We start from the raw sequence: 18,955 nt of genomic DNA on the forward strand, positions 1-18,955 counted from the left end.
AGGTCTTCTCTCTCTTCTACTGGCCTCTGAACTCCTACTTGCCCCCAAACTTGAGCAAGCACTAAAGAAGTGGAATATGCTCCCTGATGAGCTTCTCCTAAGAACTGGCTGACCACAGCCAATGTCCTGTCAGACTGGGGTCACTTCCCCTCCAAAGATTCTGCTTATCTCTGCTTGCCCCTACTTTATCCTATTAAAAAACCAACCAACCAACCAAAAAACACCTTTTTGATTTTGAGCCGCTTGCAGATTTCTGAGGTCAGAACGTTCTCCGTATTGCAGTAATTTTCTCCCTAATTAGTCTGTCCCTATCTAAGTCCAGATTTTTTTAATTGAAGTATAGTTAATTTACAATGTTGTATTAGTTTCTGGTATACAGAAAAGTGATATATGTGTGTGTGTGTGTGTGTGTATATATATATATATGTAGTCTTTTTCAGATTCTTTTCTGTTATAGATTATTACAAGATGTTGAATGTAGTTCCCTGTGCTATACAGTAGAACCTTGTTTTTTATCTGTTTTATACACAGCAGCTTGCAAGTCAAAATTTGTTTTTATTTGACAAAACTAAGCACAGGTGCTGGGTCCCTTTCCTCATTTTGGAATACAGTTTCACAGGAATTTAGAGACTGTAATATGTATTTTTTAGTAAATGACGTGTTTGAGGTTCAAAGGCCACACAACTAGAAAAAAGCAGAGCTGGATTTTAGTTAGGTCTTTGGACTCCAGCATTCATGCCACTTATACCTTAACAAGTGTTCTCATCAAAATACATTGGATTTCCCTCAACAATAAGGGAATAAACAAACCAATGAGAAAAGAAAAAAAATGGAGAACATAACCAAAGTTATGAAATCAACTAAGAACAAGGAAAAAAACACCCCAGTAGGAAAATGAGCAAAACACAAGAACAGACAATTGACAAGCAGCCAATAAAAACAGAAAAAACGTTCAGTCTTAACAGTAATTTTAAAAACACTGATTTTAAAATTTAGATAGAAAAATATTTAAAGATTGGTAATCCAATAAAGTTGATGGAAATATCAACTTGCTTAACCCTGGACAGTTTGGGAATACCTTTTTACTTACAGAAAATTTCACTTGTAGGAGTTTACAGAAACATTTGTACACTGTCCAAAGAAATATATTCAAGATTATTCTTCTAACCACTAGTTATAAATAGCAAAAAAGTAGAAATGATCTAAATATCCATTGATAATAGTAGTAAATAATATTGATGATTAACAATTTATGGAGCATTTACTTTGCGTGAAGTACTATTCTCTGCACTTCATGTTTCATCTTATAAAATCTTTACAATAACTCTGTGACATAGGTTCAGTTATACTCATTTTAGTGGTGAGGAGCATAACGTTCAGAAGAAATTGGTTAAATGTATTATGGTGCATCTGTATTGTGGAATAAAAGACAACCATTAAAAATGATGAAACTGGGGCTTCCCTGGTGGCGCAGTGGTTGAGAGTCCGCCTGCCAATGCAGGGGACATGGGTTCGTGCCCCAGTCCGGGAAGATCCCACATGCCACGGAGCGGCTGGGCCCATGAGCCATGGCCGCTGAGCCTGCGCGTCCGGAGCCTGTGCTCCGCAATGGGAGAGGCCACAACAGTGAGAGGCCCACGTAATGCAAAAAAAAAAAAGATGAAACTACATCATTAATAATTGTTAATAATTAACAAGAAAGATCTTTATGACCTATTAGTTGGGAAAAATAGATTATAAACAACATAATTTCATTTGTGTAACTTTCATAATTGCATAGGTAAATGTCTTGAACATTGTTGTCTAAAATATTTATGATTATTGGGAGAATATGAGTAAGTTGATATTTTATACTTTATATTGTTTGGATTTTTTATATTGATTTTTTTTTATGCTTGAAAAACACCCCCAAAAATGCCATTTTCATTTAATGATTTTTTTCTTTCTGGAAAATTACATCCTCATTTTCTCTTGTTACCTTTAGAAAGACTTTTGTTTGTTTGAAAATAGTCCAGTGTTCTGGAATCTGAGGTCAGGAAGGTCTGGATTTAACTATATAGAAAGATAAAGAAAAATAAACCATGTGGGACTTCCCTGGTGGCACAGTGGTTAAGAATCCGCCTGCCAATGCAGAGGATGCGGATTTGAGCCCTGGTCCAGGAAGATCCCACATCCGTGGAGCAACTAAGCCCGTGAACCACAGCTACTGAGCCTGCGCTCTAGAGCCTGCGAGCCACAACTACTGAGCCTGTGTGCCTACAGCCCGTGCCCTGCAACAAGGGAAGACACTGCAATGAGAAGCCCGTGCACCACTACGAAGAGTAGCCCCCACTCGACGCAACTAGAGAAAGCCCACGTGCAGCAACGAAGACCCAACGCAGCCAAAATAAATAAATAAATAAATAAATAAATTTCAAAAAAAAATGTATATAAGCCTTACTAAACAGATTGTGTGCTTTCTTTGGAGGTTTTAGAACTAAGTCAACATGTGGAGCATCCCTCAGGCTATGGTTTTGACCTGACTATTCTAACAATAGACTGACATTTCTTTCCCCGCCCCCACCCCAAACCTCACCTGTTTCAGGAGGAAGCTGCCAGTTTTGCAGCTGGACTTCCTTGCAAATAATTTACTCAAATAATTTTTAAAATTTTACCTGGTTTATCAAAAAAATCCTCTTGGTATAGTTATCAAATTAAAATTAAGACTTTCCGCGCTTCCCTGGTAGCGCAGTAGTTAAGAATCCTCCTGCCAATGCAGGGGACACGGCTTTGAGCCCTGGTCTGGGAAGATACCACAGGCCGCGGAGCAGCTAAGCCCATATGCCACAACTACTGAGCCTGTGCTCTAGAGCCTGCAAGCCACAACTACTGAGCCCGCATGCCACAACTACTGAAGCCCGCGCACCTAGAGCCCGTGCTCCGCAACAAGAGAAGCCACCCCAATGAGAAGCCCTCGCGCCACAACGAAGAGTAGCCAACGCTCACCGCAACTAGAGGAAGCCTGTGTGCAGCAATGAAGACCCAACGCAGCCAAAAATAAATAAATTTATTTTAAAAAATAAAATTAAAAATAAATAAAATTAAGACTTTCCAAGTAGCAATCAAAAATGTGGTACTTGGCACAGTTTGTTGCCAGTACTGGGTGCTCAAAAAAATGTTGATCTGAGTAAATTCTGGTGGATCCAAATTGAAAGAAATCAAAAAGCATGTGCTGTGAATATTGAAATCATTCATTTTTTTCCCTCCCTTTTCTTCCATAGAGAAGAAAATCACAGGTTCAATACTGCCCTTTCTTGATGAGTCTCTTCTTGAAGACCTTGGAATAAGGTAAGAATGATAAAATTCACGTTGTAGCCAAGCATACTTAAGACCTTTTTATTCACACTGAGGAGACAAAGCCCAAAACTGCTGATATTAAGTGTCCTCATTTTAAATCTGCACAGGTTTTAAAACAGAATACCACACCTGCTGTCTAAGAGTTGTTTTTGTTTGTTTTTGCTGTGCAAATCCTATGTTAGATATTACTAATGATTCCTGTTTTTAAAAATTTTGCTAGTAAGCCTTCATGAAGTTTGTAGTGACCAACTTTTTACTCTCAAGTTCAGAATAATTGAATTATACACTCCAGAAAATGTAGAAGAATTGATAGGAAAAAAATGTTGGCAAGAAAAATCAAGGCTACAACCCTATCTTGAGTATATTTCTAGGTCTTTCTAAAGCTACTTAAGGCTGGAATGCTTCCTTGGTATTAGATTTAAAGACACTATCCAAAGTAGTTTGGCACTTTTCAGTTGTATGATTTGGGACAATTTATTTAACCCTTCAGTTTCTGCACCTGTGAAATGGATAATAATAATGAGACAATGTATGTAGAGTGATTAGCACATGTTAAGCCCTTCATAAATTATATATGTAGGTTGAGATCCCTGTATATGACTGGAGATCCTAGGGTCTAGATTTGTGTAAGTCCACTTTAAATATCTCAGTTGAAGATCCAATCAATATTTAAACCTTCCTTAAAGTAGAGACTTTGTTTCTATTAGGGACTTGGCAACAGTGGTAAAATATGGTCTTTTCTTCTGGAATTCCACTTAGCTAAGTGTTGTTTGTGGAAACAGTAACCAAAGAATCAGAACAAAAGATTATACTGAATTACTTCATGCACTGTTGTTTAGTAATTGATATGCAAGTAAATTGAGGGAAAAGATCACTTTAGAACATTTTACTGACTTTTAATAAGCCTTCTTTGGGTCAGAATCCTTGGGAACCTAATCTTGCCTCTTTCATAATTATGTATCAGCCCCCTCTGTCCCCCCAAAGTCCCCCTTACTACCTATTTCTTATGTATAATAGTAGCTTATTGTTTGAACTGAATGGAATTTTTTCTAATAGAGCTTTGCTTTTAAAGGGAACCATATACTTTGTGGACCCAAATACTGTTGATTTATTCAACAAATATTTATGGAGGGCTCACTGTGCGTTAGGCATTCTTCCAGGAACTTGGGACACATGAGTTAACAAAATAGTAAAAATTCCAGAAGGAACACTATATGTCATGTCTTTTTGTGCCCACCTCTTAACTCTGAGGTGGATTCTGCAGTACTCCTTAGAGCTGTGTTTTCCTATGCAGCAGCCACTACCTATGTGTTAAAATTAAATGAAGTGAAAATTTTAATTTCTCAGTTATCCTGTCCATAATTCAGGTGCTCAGTAGCCACTTATGGCTGGTGGCTACCATGCTGAACAGGGCAGATAATAGAACATTTCCATCATGACAAAGTTCTCCTGGACAGAGCTGCCTTTGAGGATTTCAGTGGGATCCGTTGAAGTTGTTCACAGTGGTCCAATGCAACCAACTTATTAATGTACCCTTGCATTATTTTCCCCTCGTTTCCTGTTTCACCTTTTCTAGCCCTCCACTCCATATCCCAGGATTCACATCCAAAATAAATTAACTGTATGCAAGCTTTTGTCCTAGACTCTGCTTTCTAGGGGGAATCCAGTTTAGACAAGTACTCCTGTATTTCCTCAGTTTTATGATTAACTGATGATGGTAAAAGATTTTTCTAAAAAAATAAGAAATATTGTCACATTAAATGTACACATCAGTTGTAAGAAACAGATTTCAGAAATGATGAAATATGGAAATAAAATCTTATTGTAGTCCAACTATTCTGGCCCAAATCTTTGTTTAAAGTATTTATTTTGCCATAGCCTTTGCCAAAACAAAAACACCTCCAGGTTTTGGGTGGCTTTTAAAATATACTTTAATCAGTGATTTTTTTTTAAATTAAATATTTTTATTGAGGTATAATTGGCATATAATATTATATTAGTTTCAGGTGTACAATGTAATGATTCAATGTTCGTATATATTGCGAAGTGATTACCACAATAAGTCTAGTACCCTCTGTCACCATACAAAATTACAAAGAAATTTTTTTTCTTGTGATGAGAACTTTTAAGATGTACTCTCTTCGGAATTCCCTGGCAGTCCAGTGGTTAGGAGTCTGTGCTTTCACTGCCAAGGGTGAAATTTCGATCCCTGATCAGGAAACTAAGATCCTGCAAGCTGTGCAAAAAAACAAAACAAAACAAAAAACAACAAAAAAACTATTTACTCTCTTGGGTCAACAAAAAATTAATCAGTATTCGATGTAAAGGAGAAATGGAGAGTTTTATTCAAGCCAACCTGAGGATTATAACCCAAGAGACAGTCTTTTAGAAAACTCTGAGGACTCTTCTGCCTGTTAGAAGTCAAAGGAACAGTCATATACATTTTCGAGAAAACAGATTGTACATCAAAGTGACACACTGACATTTTATGTAAAGTTCACCAAAGATACATAGTCCAGATCTGCACATAGGAGCAGTATGTCACCATGATCCCTTACAGGATTAGGAAAGGAAAAATTAATCTTCTAAGGAGTTACATTGTTGGCATCAGAAGAAGGAAAAAAGCATTGTTTTTTACAGTTGAGCAGGCATTCCCAACTTTGAGGAGGTCTGGTTAATGTATAATGCACACTGCATATTAGGGAGGGCCCAGTACAAGCAGGGAACATGTTATGCTTAAATTTTCTTGCCCTGCTTAAAACATAAATTGTATACCATCACTTGGCAACTTTTAAACATGCAGTACAACATTATTGACTATAGTCATCATGCAGTACATTACATTCCCATGACTTATTTATTTTATAACTGGAAGTTTGTACCTCTTGAAGCCCCTTCACCCATTTTGCCCACCCCCCCATGTGATTTCTTTATGAATACAGTAGTTTCTTTTTGAGTTCTAATTAAGTGATGAATACTGAGTATCAGTTGAGGAAAAGACTGGGCTGTGAGGTTGGTTTAGGTTTGGTATTATTTTATGCTGTGATTCCTGGTTATGCTCCACTGTGCAACTATACTTAACCTGTGTCAGTTACAGCTCTGCCTTAAAGTACTTCTTGGAGGCTGGCCTCTCCCTGTGCTTGTTATTTCAAACTGATGAGGGTAGGGGAATAGTAGAACACAAGCTATGCTGCTTTAATGGTTTATCAGCTGTAATGATGCTTCTGTACATTCCAAAAAAATCATTCTTAGATTCTGTAGTTACCGTGGGTCTCGGGGGACAACATAGAGGTCAATTGTAGTACTTCTGGCTCCGAGTCTATCTAGGACTTTTAGCAAAAGATTTACATTTCGGTCAAATTAGCTAAAGGATTGATAAAGGCTAACCCCTTGCCTCCTGCTTCAGCCAGGTATCAGGCTAACATGCCTAGACCAATTAGTAAGTGTAAATGGAGCAAGAAAGTGAATTATAGGATTTTGAGTTGTTTAATTCCTATTAAATTCTTTCTCAAGACTGGAGCATTATGAGTAATTACTGATAGAGGACAATAGGTATAAATGAAGCTAAAACCATATATACTTGATTCATGCATAATTCATACCTGATGCTCATAAGTCAAACTTGGACCTTTGCAACTCATCACTTATAAAGAGTTTTAAAAATCCATTCAAGGACTGATCACGTGACTGACAACCACCCCTGCCAAGAAGTCTTATATTGTCCTGCGTTTCCTTTCATTGTATCCTAGACATTTGCATTTGATGTGACTATTTCTTAGTTGATGTAAGCAATAATTATTTCTCTTTGAAAGTTATTTTGTTATGACAAAGTCTCAGTTTGTCAAACAAATGTAGTCTTCCTATATGTAACATCTTTGGCCAGTTTAGTTAGATAACTTTGTTCGCATACTCACCACTTGGTTATACTAATAAACTCCCAGATTCTTGTACTTAAAACACTGCTGATGGGATAAATATTGAATTTAACATCAATCATAATTTCTGTAACACCTGTAATCATAGTTAAAATTCTCCTATAGTTCTTGAGGGCAGGAACTGAGTCTTTTGTATCCCCAGTGCCGAACACACTGTTTAATCCCTCTCCAGCCCTGTGAGGGAGATAGTATTATCTCTGTGCTATAGATGAGAACATCAGTGTACCAAAAAAGGTTAAGTGACTTTTCCAAGATCATATAGATTCCACGTGCAGATGTGAGCCAGTTCTGCCCAATTCCAAAGACCTTTTTCATTATCACTGGGCTCTACTTCAAAGAGACTTACCTAGCTTGAGATTTCGCTTACGTGAGCCATGCAAATTTAGGATCATGAGGGTAGATGTTGGCCTCAATTAGGTTAAAATAAATTTGAAGTGTAAATTGAGCATTCAGTGATGCAGGTATGAGAGGTATTGAAGTCTGAATTTACCAAGAGAGAAGAGGATTGAGGGCAGAAGAGTCTCATGTCGTAGAAGCAAAGGAAGGGAGAGGGTTTCTAATAGGAGTATGTTTGAATTATTAACTGTTCCTTTTAATCTGACTTCTATTCTAACAACCTAAAGTTGATTAGATACTATTATATACTCCAGGGGTTATTATTTAGCAAATAATGATAGATTTGCTTATCCTGTTATAATTTTAGTTCCTATGGGAAGAGAATAAAGCTGCTTAATAATATCCAACAACTGGATCAAACTCATGTTTATACAATGAAGGTAAGAGGAATCTGAGTTTATTATTTTTTTAATATAAAGTGATATAACCAATTATGTAGAATTCATTTTTAAAAGAATGGAAAGAAATCTCTTTTCAGTAACAGGATTGTGAGTAATGGGTTTTTACTTTTCTAAACTTTCTGCATTTTCTAAAATAACCACGAGAAAAACTAAAATGTTTTAAGCCCACAGAAAAGCATAAATAGACTACTGCCCAGCTTGTCAGATCTTAACATTTTGCCTAATTTGCTTCAGATCTATTATTTTTAGAACAAAATATTAGACACAATGGAAGGCCTCCTTTGTACCCCTCTTGAATTCTGTTTCCATCCTTTTTTCCCCAAGTGTTTAATCATTTTCTTGAATGTTTTTTTAGATTTTTACTATGTATGTATGTATAGCCATAAACAGTGTATAGTATTGTTTTACATATTTTTTAAACATTTATAAATGGAATTTCATTTTATTAGAAGTAACCTTCTAAACTTTCATATAATGTTATATTTTTGAGAAATATCCATATCGACACATATAGCCCTAGTTACCCCTTAGTCACCGAATAACTTTTAAATTAAAATTACTTATCAGTTTTGTTAAACTTTTTTGTCAAATAGTAGACCAAAGAATAGATATATGCCTACAATTTGATCTATCAATAATTGTTTATTTCTCATCCCCCACCCCCTTCCAGACATTTCAAAAGCCCTGTTTTTCACACTCAGTGTCCCAAGAATCATTTTAACAAGCAGTCAGCTGCCTAGCTCCCATCTCAGAAATTCTGATTCTGGGAACTTACAGTAGAGACCCAGGAATGTGCATTTTTCACAAGCTCTTCAGGATGGTTCTAATACCGTAATTAAATGTTTCTTGATTGGTTGGTGACAGGAAATGTACCACATTGTTTATGCTTTTGACATCTATAGGGTAAGAAAACTTACTTTCAGACCTGGAAGAGGGGATGGGGTCTCATTCCCCTTTTACACAGTCATCTTTTGCACTTTTCATCAGAGGTGTTTTATGTATTGAGTTATCTCAGATCCTATGAGCACATGAATTTCAATTTTACTGTTACAAGTTAGTCTGCTTATTTTTCATGGAAAATCATGTTTGAAGATATTTAATAAATGTGTTTGGTTCAATTCTACAAGAATCTTCTTTTACAGACAAAGTAGTTCTTAGAGCAAATCTGTTATTTGAGGAATGATCAAATCGCAGCCCTTTTTGAAAAAGTTACCTAATATTAAAATACTTCATTTTCATGAAGAAGTAAATAGAAGAATCACTTACCAAAGATGATATCTAAATATTTTGTCCTGCAATTGGGAGACAGTTGCTGTCCTGCATTCTTTTTTGTCCTTTCTCAATAGCAGAAGCATGGGTGTTCTCATCAGGCAGGGCAGAGATAAGATGAGATTTCTTCATTAGTTGAGATCATCTCAGATAATCTCTGAGGTCACATTTTCACAGTTTGCAACAAAAAATCTTTTTGAAGTAATTTTCAAGGCAGTCAGTAGTTTCATTTGCCCCCTTTTATTTATTTTTTCTATTTTTCATTAACAAAATTGTTTAACCTCATATATAAACTATAGTCATTGAAAATAGATCTTAAAGCTACTAAGTACTTGAGTCAGTGAGTCACTGTCTAGTAATGAAATTGATACCTTTTTTGACCTTAGCTTCATCAGCAGTACAGTTGAACAAAGAATTGATTCCTACCCTAATTTTTTTTTAACATCTTTATTGGAGTATAATTGCTTTACAATGGTGTGTTAGTTACCTTTTTTAACCTTTTTAAAAAAATAAAAACAGCTTTAGTGAGATATAATTCACTTACCTTGCAATTCATTCATTTTATTTTATTTTATTTTTTATTGAAGTGTAGTTGATTTACAATGTTGTGCCAATCTCTGCTGTACAGCAAAGTGACTCAGTTACACACAGATATATTCTTTTATTCACTCATTTTAAATAAACAAGTCAGTGTTTTTTAGAAAGTTCACAAGGTTGTTCAGTCATCACCACAATCTAATTTAAATTGTAACAGTTCTTTATATATTCAGGATACAATTCCCTTGTTAAATATATAATATGCAAATATTTTCTCCCATCCTCTGGATTATCTTTTTACTGTCTTTTTATTTATTTATTTAGACCACATCATGAGGCTTGCGGGCTCTTAGTTCCCTGACCAGGGATTGAACCTGGGCTCCCAGCAGTGGAAGCACAGAGTCCTAACCACTGGACCACCAGGGAATTCCCTATCTTTTTAGTTTAATTTAGCTTTGTTTTTTTAATCAGTATTGCTTCTTTGTAAATTTATTTATTTATTTATTTATGGCTGCATTGGGTCTTCATTGCTGTGTGCAGGCTTTCTCTAGTTTCGGTGAGCAGGGGCCACTCCTCATTGTAGTGCACGGGCTTTTCATTGCAGAGCACAGGCTCTAGAGCGCAGGCTCAGTAGTTGTGACGCACAGGCTTAGTTGCTCCACAGCATGTGGGATCCTGCTGGTCCAGGGATCAAACCCATGTCCCCTGCATTGGCAGGAGGATTCTCAACCACCATGCCACCAGGGAAGTCCCCTCTTTTTAGTTTCTTGATGGTGTTCTTTGGAGCACAAAAGTTTTAAATTTTGATATAGTCCAGTGTATCTATTTTTGCTTTTGTCTCTTATGCATTTGGTGTCATATCTAAGAAACCATTGCCTAACCCAAGACTATAACCTCTTATTCTTGGCTTAGTTTTCTTCATGCTAAATTTAGTTCAGTTGGCCTCTGAAGCCAGGAATTGCATAGTAGTGAGGATGAAGTGCAGTGTTTGACATAGTAGGCACTAATTTGTCAAATGTATTGATTTTTTTTGGGGGGGCATGCTGTGTGGCTTTGGGGATCTTAGTTCCCTGATCAGGGATCTAACCCGTGCCCTCCCCACAGTGAAAGTGCAGAGTCCTAACCACTGGACGACCAGGAAAGTCCCTGGTGAATTTTAAAACAGTGAAATGTCTACCTAATATGTGTGAAATTATAGAATCACCACCTCTGAATCTTTTTCTGAGGGCTCCTGTTCCCCTTTCTTCAGGGTAGAACTGACCGCTTCTTCTTTTGTTTCTTTTTCCCCATTCTCTTTCCCCACTACTCTACAAATAGATTCTATTATTTTTCCTGGGGGCAGGAATGGTAACTTATTCATCCCTCATCCTCAGTGCTTGGCATATACAGAAGGCAATAGAATTGTTTCATCCTGCTTGGCTAGTAACACAATAGAATATCATATACCTTTAAAAGTGATAAGTAAGTGGACCATGTAACTATAGAAGGAGTAGATTATATAAATAACACTGGGAGACACCAGCTCTGAGACACCTTGGGCACCTTAGCCAGCCACCCAAGGATCTGGCCCCGCTCACCAGTGGGCTGACACAAGCTTCAGGACAGCCCTGACCCTACAGCCAGCTGTGTCAGGAACCAGCCCCACCCCCCCAGTGGTCTGACACCAGCTCTGGGACCCCTGTGTCCTGCAGCCAGAGACCCCATGACCCAGCTGTGCCCCCACCATTGGGCCAGCACTAGCCTCAGGACCCAGTTTTACCACCAGTGGGTGGGCACCAGTCCCAGGAGCTCCTAGACCCCGATCCTGCCCACCAGAGGGCAGACACGGGCCCCAGGACCACTGCAGCCCCACAGCCTGCCCTGTCAGGACCCAGCCAACACATCGGCAGTCCAGCAGCAGTCCTGGGGCCCTACCTCCTAACCCTGCCCACCAGTAGGCCAGCTCCAGCTCTGGGGCACCTTGGGTGCCTCCGTCAGCGGCCCTGGGATCCAGGCCCACCCATCAGCAGACGGTCAGCTTCAGGACTCCCAGGGCCCTGCATCCAGAGACCTCAGGACCAGCTCCACCCACCAGTGAGCTGGCACTAGCCTGGGACCCACCCTGGGCCCTGTGCCTGCCCACCAGCAGGCCGACAACAGCCCTGTGACGCCCCAGCCCCTGGACCCACCCATCAGCAAGCCAATACCAGCTCTGAGGTACTTTGGACTCCTCAGCCAGCCACCCTGGAATTCATCCCCACTCAGCAGCAGGCTAGCACCAGCTTTGGGACACCCTGGAACTCACAGCCAGCAGTGTTAAGAACTGGCCCCACCCACCAGCAGGCCAACACCAGATTCAGGAACCTCAGCCTCACAACCACTCATCTCAGAACCTGGCTCTGCCCACCAGTGAGCCAGCATTAGCCCCAGCATCCCCTGGGGCTCTGCAGCCAGCCACCCTGTGGCCCGGCCCTGCCAACCAGTGGCTAGCAGCCTCCACACAAGGTAGGGCCTGGCAACCAAGCAAATTGGGGTGCCAGCCATGCCTACCAGACCACCCACAGTAGTCAGCCCACCACAACAGAAGGACCCATGCAGCTCACACTGGGGGCATCCCTAGAACATATAACCCTAGTGACCAGAGGGGAGTGCGCTGCTGGGACACATAGGACGTCTCCCACAAAAGGCCACTTCTCCAAGATCAGGAAACATAACCAACATATCAGATACATAGAAATAAAAAGAGCAATTTAGGCAAAATGAGACAGTAGAGGAATATGTTCCAAACTAAATAAAATATGTTTATTTTATTTGAACAAAATAAAACCTCAAAAGAACTAAGTGAAGTGGAGATAGACAATCTAGCTGATAAAGAGTTCAAAGTAATGATAGTAAATAAGATCAAAGAACTCAGGAGAAGAATGGATTCACAGAGCGAGATGTTAGAAATTTTTAACAAAGAGTTAGAAAATATGGAGAAGAACCAAGCAGAGATGAGGAATACCATAACTGAAATGAAAAATACACTAGAAGGAATCAACAGTAGACTAAGAGAGAATATTAAAAGCAGCAAGGGACAAGCAACAAGTTATGTATGCAGGAACTCCCATAGACTATTAGCTGACTTATTAGCAGAAACTCTGCAGGCCAGAAGGGAGTGGTAGAATATCAAGAACCAAGAACCTACCTGGCAAGGTTCTCAGTAAGATTTGATAGAGAAATCAAGTTTTATAAATAAGCAAAACCTAAATAAGTTCATCACCGCAACCAGCTTTACAAGAAATGCTAAAGGCACTTCTCTAAGCAAAAAATAAAAGACCACAACTAGAAACATGAAAATTATGAAAGTAAAAAGCTCATTTGTAAAGGCAAATATACAGTGAAGGTATTCAGTCAACCACATACAAAACTAGTAGGAAGGTTAAAAGGCAAAAGTAAAATCATCTATATCTGCAGTAAGTAGTTAAGGGATACACCAAACAAAAAGATGTAAGATATGACACTAAAAACAGTACTCATGGCAGGAGGGGAGTAAAAATGTAAGGTTGTTAAAATGCATTTGAAATTAAGAGATCAGCAACTTAAAATAATCATTTATATATATAGATTGCTATATCTAAACCTCCTGGTAAGCACAAACTAAAAACCTATAATAGATACATACACAAAAAAGAGAAAGGAATGCAAACATAATGCTAAAGATAGTTATCAAATCACAAGGGAGGAGAACAAAGGAAGAAGAAAGGAACAAAAAAGAACTACAAAAATAACCCCCAAACAATTAACAAAATGGCAATAAGTACATACCTATCAATAATTACTTTAAATGTAAATGGACCAAATGCTCCAATCGAAAGACATGGAGTGGATGAATGGGTACAAAAACAAGACCCTTATATAGACTGCCTACAAGAGACTCACTTCAGACCTAAAGAAACACAGACAAAGTGAGAGAATGGAAAAAGGTATTCCATGCAAATAGAAATCCAAAGAAAGCCGGGGTACGCATGTCACAACTAAAATATCCTGCATGCTGCAACTAAAGATCCTGCATGCAATGACGAAGATCCCGTGTGCCCCAACTAAGACCCAGTGCAGCCAAATAAATAAATATTAAAAAAGCAAAAGCAAAAGCAAGACAGGGTAACAAAAACTTAGACAAAATAAACTTTAAAACAAAGACTGTTACAAGAGACAAAGAAGGACACTACATAATGACCAAGGGATCACTCCAAGAAGAAGTTATAACAATTGTAAATATATATGCACCCAACATAGGAGCACCTAAATATATAAAGGAAATATTGACAGACATAAAGTGAGAAATTGACAGTAACACAATAATAGTAAGGAACTTTAACACCCCACTCACACCAATGGACAGATCATCCAGACAGAAAATCAATTAGGAAACACAGGCGTTAAATGACATATTAGACCAAATGAATGTAACAGATATATAGAGAATATTCCATCCAAAAGCAGCAGAATACACTTTTTTTTTTTTTTTTTAGCCGTGCCGTGTGGCATGTGGGATCTTATTTCCCTGGCCGGGGATTGAATCCACACCCCCTGCAGTAGAGGCTCAGAGTCTTAACCACTGGCCCTCCAGGGAGGTCCCAGAATACACATTCTTTTCAAGTGCACATGAAACACTCTCCAGGATAGATCACGTTCTAGGCCACAAAACAAGTCTCAGTAAATTTAAGAAAATTGAAATCATGTCAAGCGTCTTTTCCAACCACAATGCTATGAGACTAGAAATCAACTACAAGAAAAAAACTGCAAAAAACCACAAACCTGTGGAGGCTAGACATTAGGCTACTAAATAACGAATGGATCACTGAAAAAAATCAAGGAAAATATCAAAAAATACTTGGAGACAAGTGAAAATGAAAACACAGCAATCCAAAATCTAAGGGATGCAGCAAAAGCAGTTCTAAGAAGAACCTTTATAGCAATAAAAACCTACCTCAGGAAAAAGAAAAATCTCAAATAACTCAACCTTACATCTAAAGGAACTAGAAAAAGAAGAACAAACAGAACCCAAAATTAGTAGAAGGAAAATGGACAGAAGACCTGAATAGACGTTTTTCCAAAGAAGACATATATATGGCCAACGTATGAAAAGATGCTCAACGTCACTAATTATCTGAGAAATGCAAATCAAAACCACAGTGAGATATCATCTCACACCTGTCATAATGGCTATCATCAAAAAGCCCACAAATAACAAATGTTGGCAAGGGTGTAGAGAAAAGGGAACCCTTGTACACTCTTGGTAGGAATGGAAATTGGTACAGCCACTGTGTAAAGCAGTATGGAGTTTCTTCAAAAAAACTGGAAATAGAACTACCATATGATCCAGCAGTTCCACTCCTAGGCATATATCTGAAGAAAACACAAATGCTAATTTGAAAAGATACATGTATCACAATATTCATAGCATTATTTACAATTGCCAAGATATGGAAGCAATCTAAGTGTCCATCAACAGATGAATGGATAAAGAAGATATATATACGCAATGGAATAGTACTCAGCCATAAAGAAAGAGTGAAATTTTGCTATTTGCAACAACATGGATGGACTTGGAGGGCATTACTCCTAGTGAAATAAGTCAGAGAAAGACAAATACTGTATGTTATCACTTACGTGTGGAATCTAAAAAATGAAACAAATGAATATAGCAAAACAGAAAAAACCTCAAGAATAATAGAGAACAAACGAGGGGTTAGCAATTGGGAGAGGGAAGAGGGAGGGGCAAAATAGAAGTAGGGGATTGAGAGGTACAAACTACTATGTATAAAATAAGCTACAAGGGGGCCTCCCTGGTGGCGCAGTGGTTAAGAGTCCGCCTGCTGATGCAGGGGATACGGGTTCGTACCCCGGTCTGGGAGGATCCCATATGCCGCGGAGCGGCTGGGCCCGTGAGCCATGGCCGCTGGGCCTGCGCATCCGGAGCCTGTGCTCCACAACGGGAGAGGCCACAACAGTGAGAGGCCCACATACCGCAAAAAGAAAAAAAAAAAAAAAATAAGCTACAAGGATATACTGTATGGCACAGGGAATATAGCCAGTATATTATAAAACTGTAAATGGAGTATATTCTATAAAAATTTTGAATCACTATGTTGTAACCTGAAACTAATATAATATTGTAAGTCAACTATACCTCAAAAAAATACTGCAAGAACAAAAATAACAGATTATATACAATGATCAGAGCTCTACTCAATACTCTGTAATGACCTATATGAGAATAGAATCTAAAAAAGAGTGGATATATGTATATGTATAACTGATTCACTTTGCTATACAGCAGAAACGAACACAATGTTGTAAATCAACTATACCCCAATAAAAATTAATTTTAAAAAGTGATCAAAACACTTTAATATCACATATACACGCTAAGGGTTGCGAAGGGAATATGAAATTGACTAAATAGAATTTCTGGTTTTGCAAAGCCCAGTGTTAGGGAAATGGTTTAAAAATGTTGGTTTATCAATGAAATAGAGCCATTACAGTGATAATTATTAAGATTTGTAAAAACATGAGAAACTGTTGATGATGCATTTTGACATGAAAGGAGAGTGTGTTATGATATTAAGTTAAAAATAATTTTCATTGATTTCTTTTAAAAACAGTTATTAACCACTGAAAAATTGACAGTGAAGACTTTTAGATCTTTAAATGGATTAAAAGTAGATTATAGGATTTTTCTTTGATAATTTTTCAAAATAAAATAGATTCTTGGGACTTTCCTGGTGGCGCAGTGGTTAAGAATCTGCCTGCCAATACAGGGAACACGGGTTCAAGCCCTGGTCTGGGAAGATCCCACATGCTGCAGAGCAACTAAGCCTGTGCGCCACAACTACTGAGCCTGCGCTCCAGAGCCCACGAGCCACAACTACTGAGCCTGCATGCCACAATTACTGAAGCCCACAATGCCCTTCAGCCCACTGAAGCACCTAGAGCCCGTGCTTCACAGCAAGAGAAGCCACCGCAATGAGAAACCCATGCACTGCATGCAACGAAGAGTAGCCCACACTGCACAACTAGAGAAAGCCCACGTGTAGCAACTAAAACCCAACACAGCCAAAAATAAATAAACAAACAAATAAATAAATAAATTCATTAATTTAAAAAATAGATTCTCATTTGTTTCATGGTTACATTGATCTTGTATAAGGGAGAAAGAATAGACCAGTATATGATTTTCATGTATTTAAAAATTGTTCAACTTTTTCTTCTCTGATAAGGACATTCACAGGGTTGAATTACAACATCCTTCTATTCCTGAGATACTTTGACATCATTCTTGGTGTATTATTAAAGATATACTTGGTACACTGTATCTATAAGAGCTTGTTAACATGTATTACTTTGCAATAATGTTTCAACGGTAGTCATTCAAAATGTGTCTGAGTTCCTACTCTGTGCCAGGCACTGTGCTGTTTGATGGGTTCTGAGAATATGGCAGTAAATGAAGCAGACAAGGCCCTTCACCTCCCAGAATTCCATACATTTTTTAGGAACTTCATGGAACCATTTGAAGCAGTTTGAAAATCATGGATTAGATCATTTATCATGTTTCTTTTTTTATTCTGAAACATTCTTTTTTTTTTTTTTGTGGTACGCGGGCCTCTCACTGCTGTGGCCTCTCCCGTTCTGGAGCACAGGTTCCGGACGCGCAGGCTCAGCGGCCATGGCTCACGGGCCTAGCCGCTCCGCGGCATGTGGGATCCTCCCGGACCGGGGCACAAACCCACGTCCCCTGCATCGGCAGGCAGACTCTCAACCACTGCGCCACCAGGGAAGCCCTGAAACATTCTTTTTAAAAGACAGTTATGGACAATTAAGAAAGATGTTACCTTTATTTAAAGAAACATAGAGGAGCATTAAATCTTCACCCATATTTAAAGCCCCGGTTTAAGCTTAGAGTAATGAATAATTATGAAATGTAGGTTTACTAAGTATAAGTAAGTACTTCTTAGAGACATTAAGTGCTGTAGAGTTTTATAGTACTTCCTGCCTATGATTGTTTACTACATGGTAGGAGGGTTGTTTTTTTTAATTAAGGATTATAGTGATGGGTGGATACATTTACAAAGAAATTAGACACGGTGCCTGTGGTAAAATAGTGTATGTGATCTGAATGAGTGTGTTAAATGAGTATGTTTAACTTGAATACCAGACTAACTTACTAAAGGCTAATGAAATCATATACATAAAAGAAAGATTGAAATCTTTACCCTTCTGTTATTAGAATCCATTAATCCATTGTTAGAACCCATCAGGTCCAATATACTTGCTTTGTCTGGTAGTGATACCTAAATAAAGTAAAGATATTCGTAACTTGTCATTTCCCTTAGTATTATTCTTACTTAAAAATGAATAGCTTTGACTTTGCACTGTAGATAGGAATGACTGGACAAAAATTTTATGTGGTGTTATGTATTGTTATTCACATTAATTTATAATTTTCTAGGTGATTAATGATCCTATCCATGGTCACATTGAATTTCACCCTCTTCTCATCCAAATCATCGACACACCTCAATTTCAGCGCCTGCGATATATTAAGCAGTTGGGAGGCGGTTACTATGTTTTTCCAGGAGCTTCACACAATCGATTTGAGCATAGTCTAGGGTAAGAAGGGTATTGGGGTGGGGAACTTACAGTTATTAAGTCCCTTCTCAGTCACATCGTACCTTTTAGAAAACAAATAGTTTTATAAAATGGTAATAATAGCCTTATTATTATTATTTTTTGTGTGTGTGTGTGTGTGCTGTACGTGGGCCTCTCACTGCTGTGGCCTCTCCCGTCGCGGAGCACAGGCTCCGGACGTGCAGGCTCAGCGGCCATGGCTCACGGGCCCAGCCTCTCCGCGGCATGTGGGATCTTCCTGGACTGGGGCACGAACCCGTGTCCCCTGCATCGGCAGGCGGACTCTCAACCACTGCACCACCAGGGAAGCCCCTAACCATTTTTAAGTTTATAGTTCAATAGTGTTAAATATATCCACATTATTGTGCAACCAAGCTCCGGAACTTTTTCATCTCGCAAAACTGAAACTCTGTACCCGTTGAATAACAA

General features: G+C 38.5%; 1 protein-coding gene across 2 annotated transcripts in view; it reads left to right on the forward strand.

Annotated features, from left to right (window-relative positions):
* Positions 1–18,955, forward strand: part of SAMHD1 (SAM and HD domain containing deoxynucleoside triphosphate triphosphohydrolase 1) — a 62,683-nt gene that overhangs the window by 1,736 nt on the left and 41,992 nt on the right. For both annotated transcript variants that reach the window (XM_060120335.1, XM_060120334.1), the window contains exons 2-4: positions 3,261–3,327; positions 7,975–8,047; positions 18,348–18,508. In XM_060120335.1, coding sequence (XP_059976318.1) covers positions 3,261–3,327; positions 7,975–8,047; positions 18,348–18,508 — 301 coding nt within the window. The remainder of the gene's footprint in view (positions 1–3,260; positions 3,328–7,974; positions 8,048–18,347; positions 18,509–18,955) is intronic.

This window comes from Mesoplodon densirostris, chromosome 16 (genome assembly GCF_025265405.1).
Source record: "Mesoplodon densirostris isolate mMesDen1 chromosome 16, mMesDen1 primary haplotype, whole genome shotgun sequence".
In the NCBI taxonomy this organism is placed as follows: domain Eukaryota; kingdom Metazoa; phylum Chordata; class Mammalia; order Artiodactyla; family Ziphiidae; genus Mesoplodon; species Mesoplodon densirostris.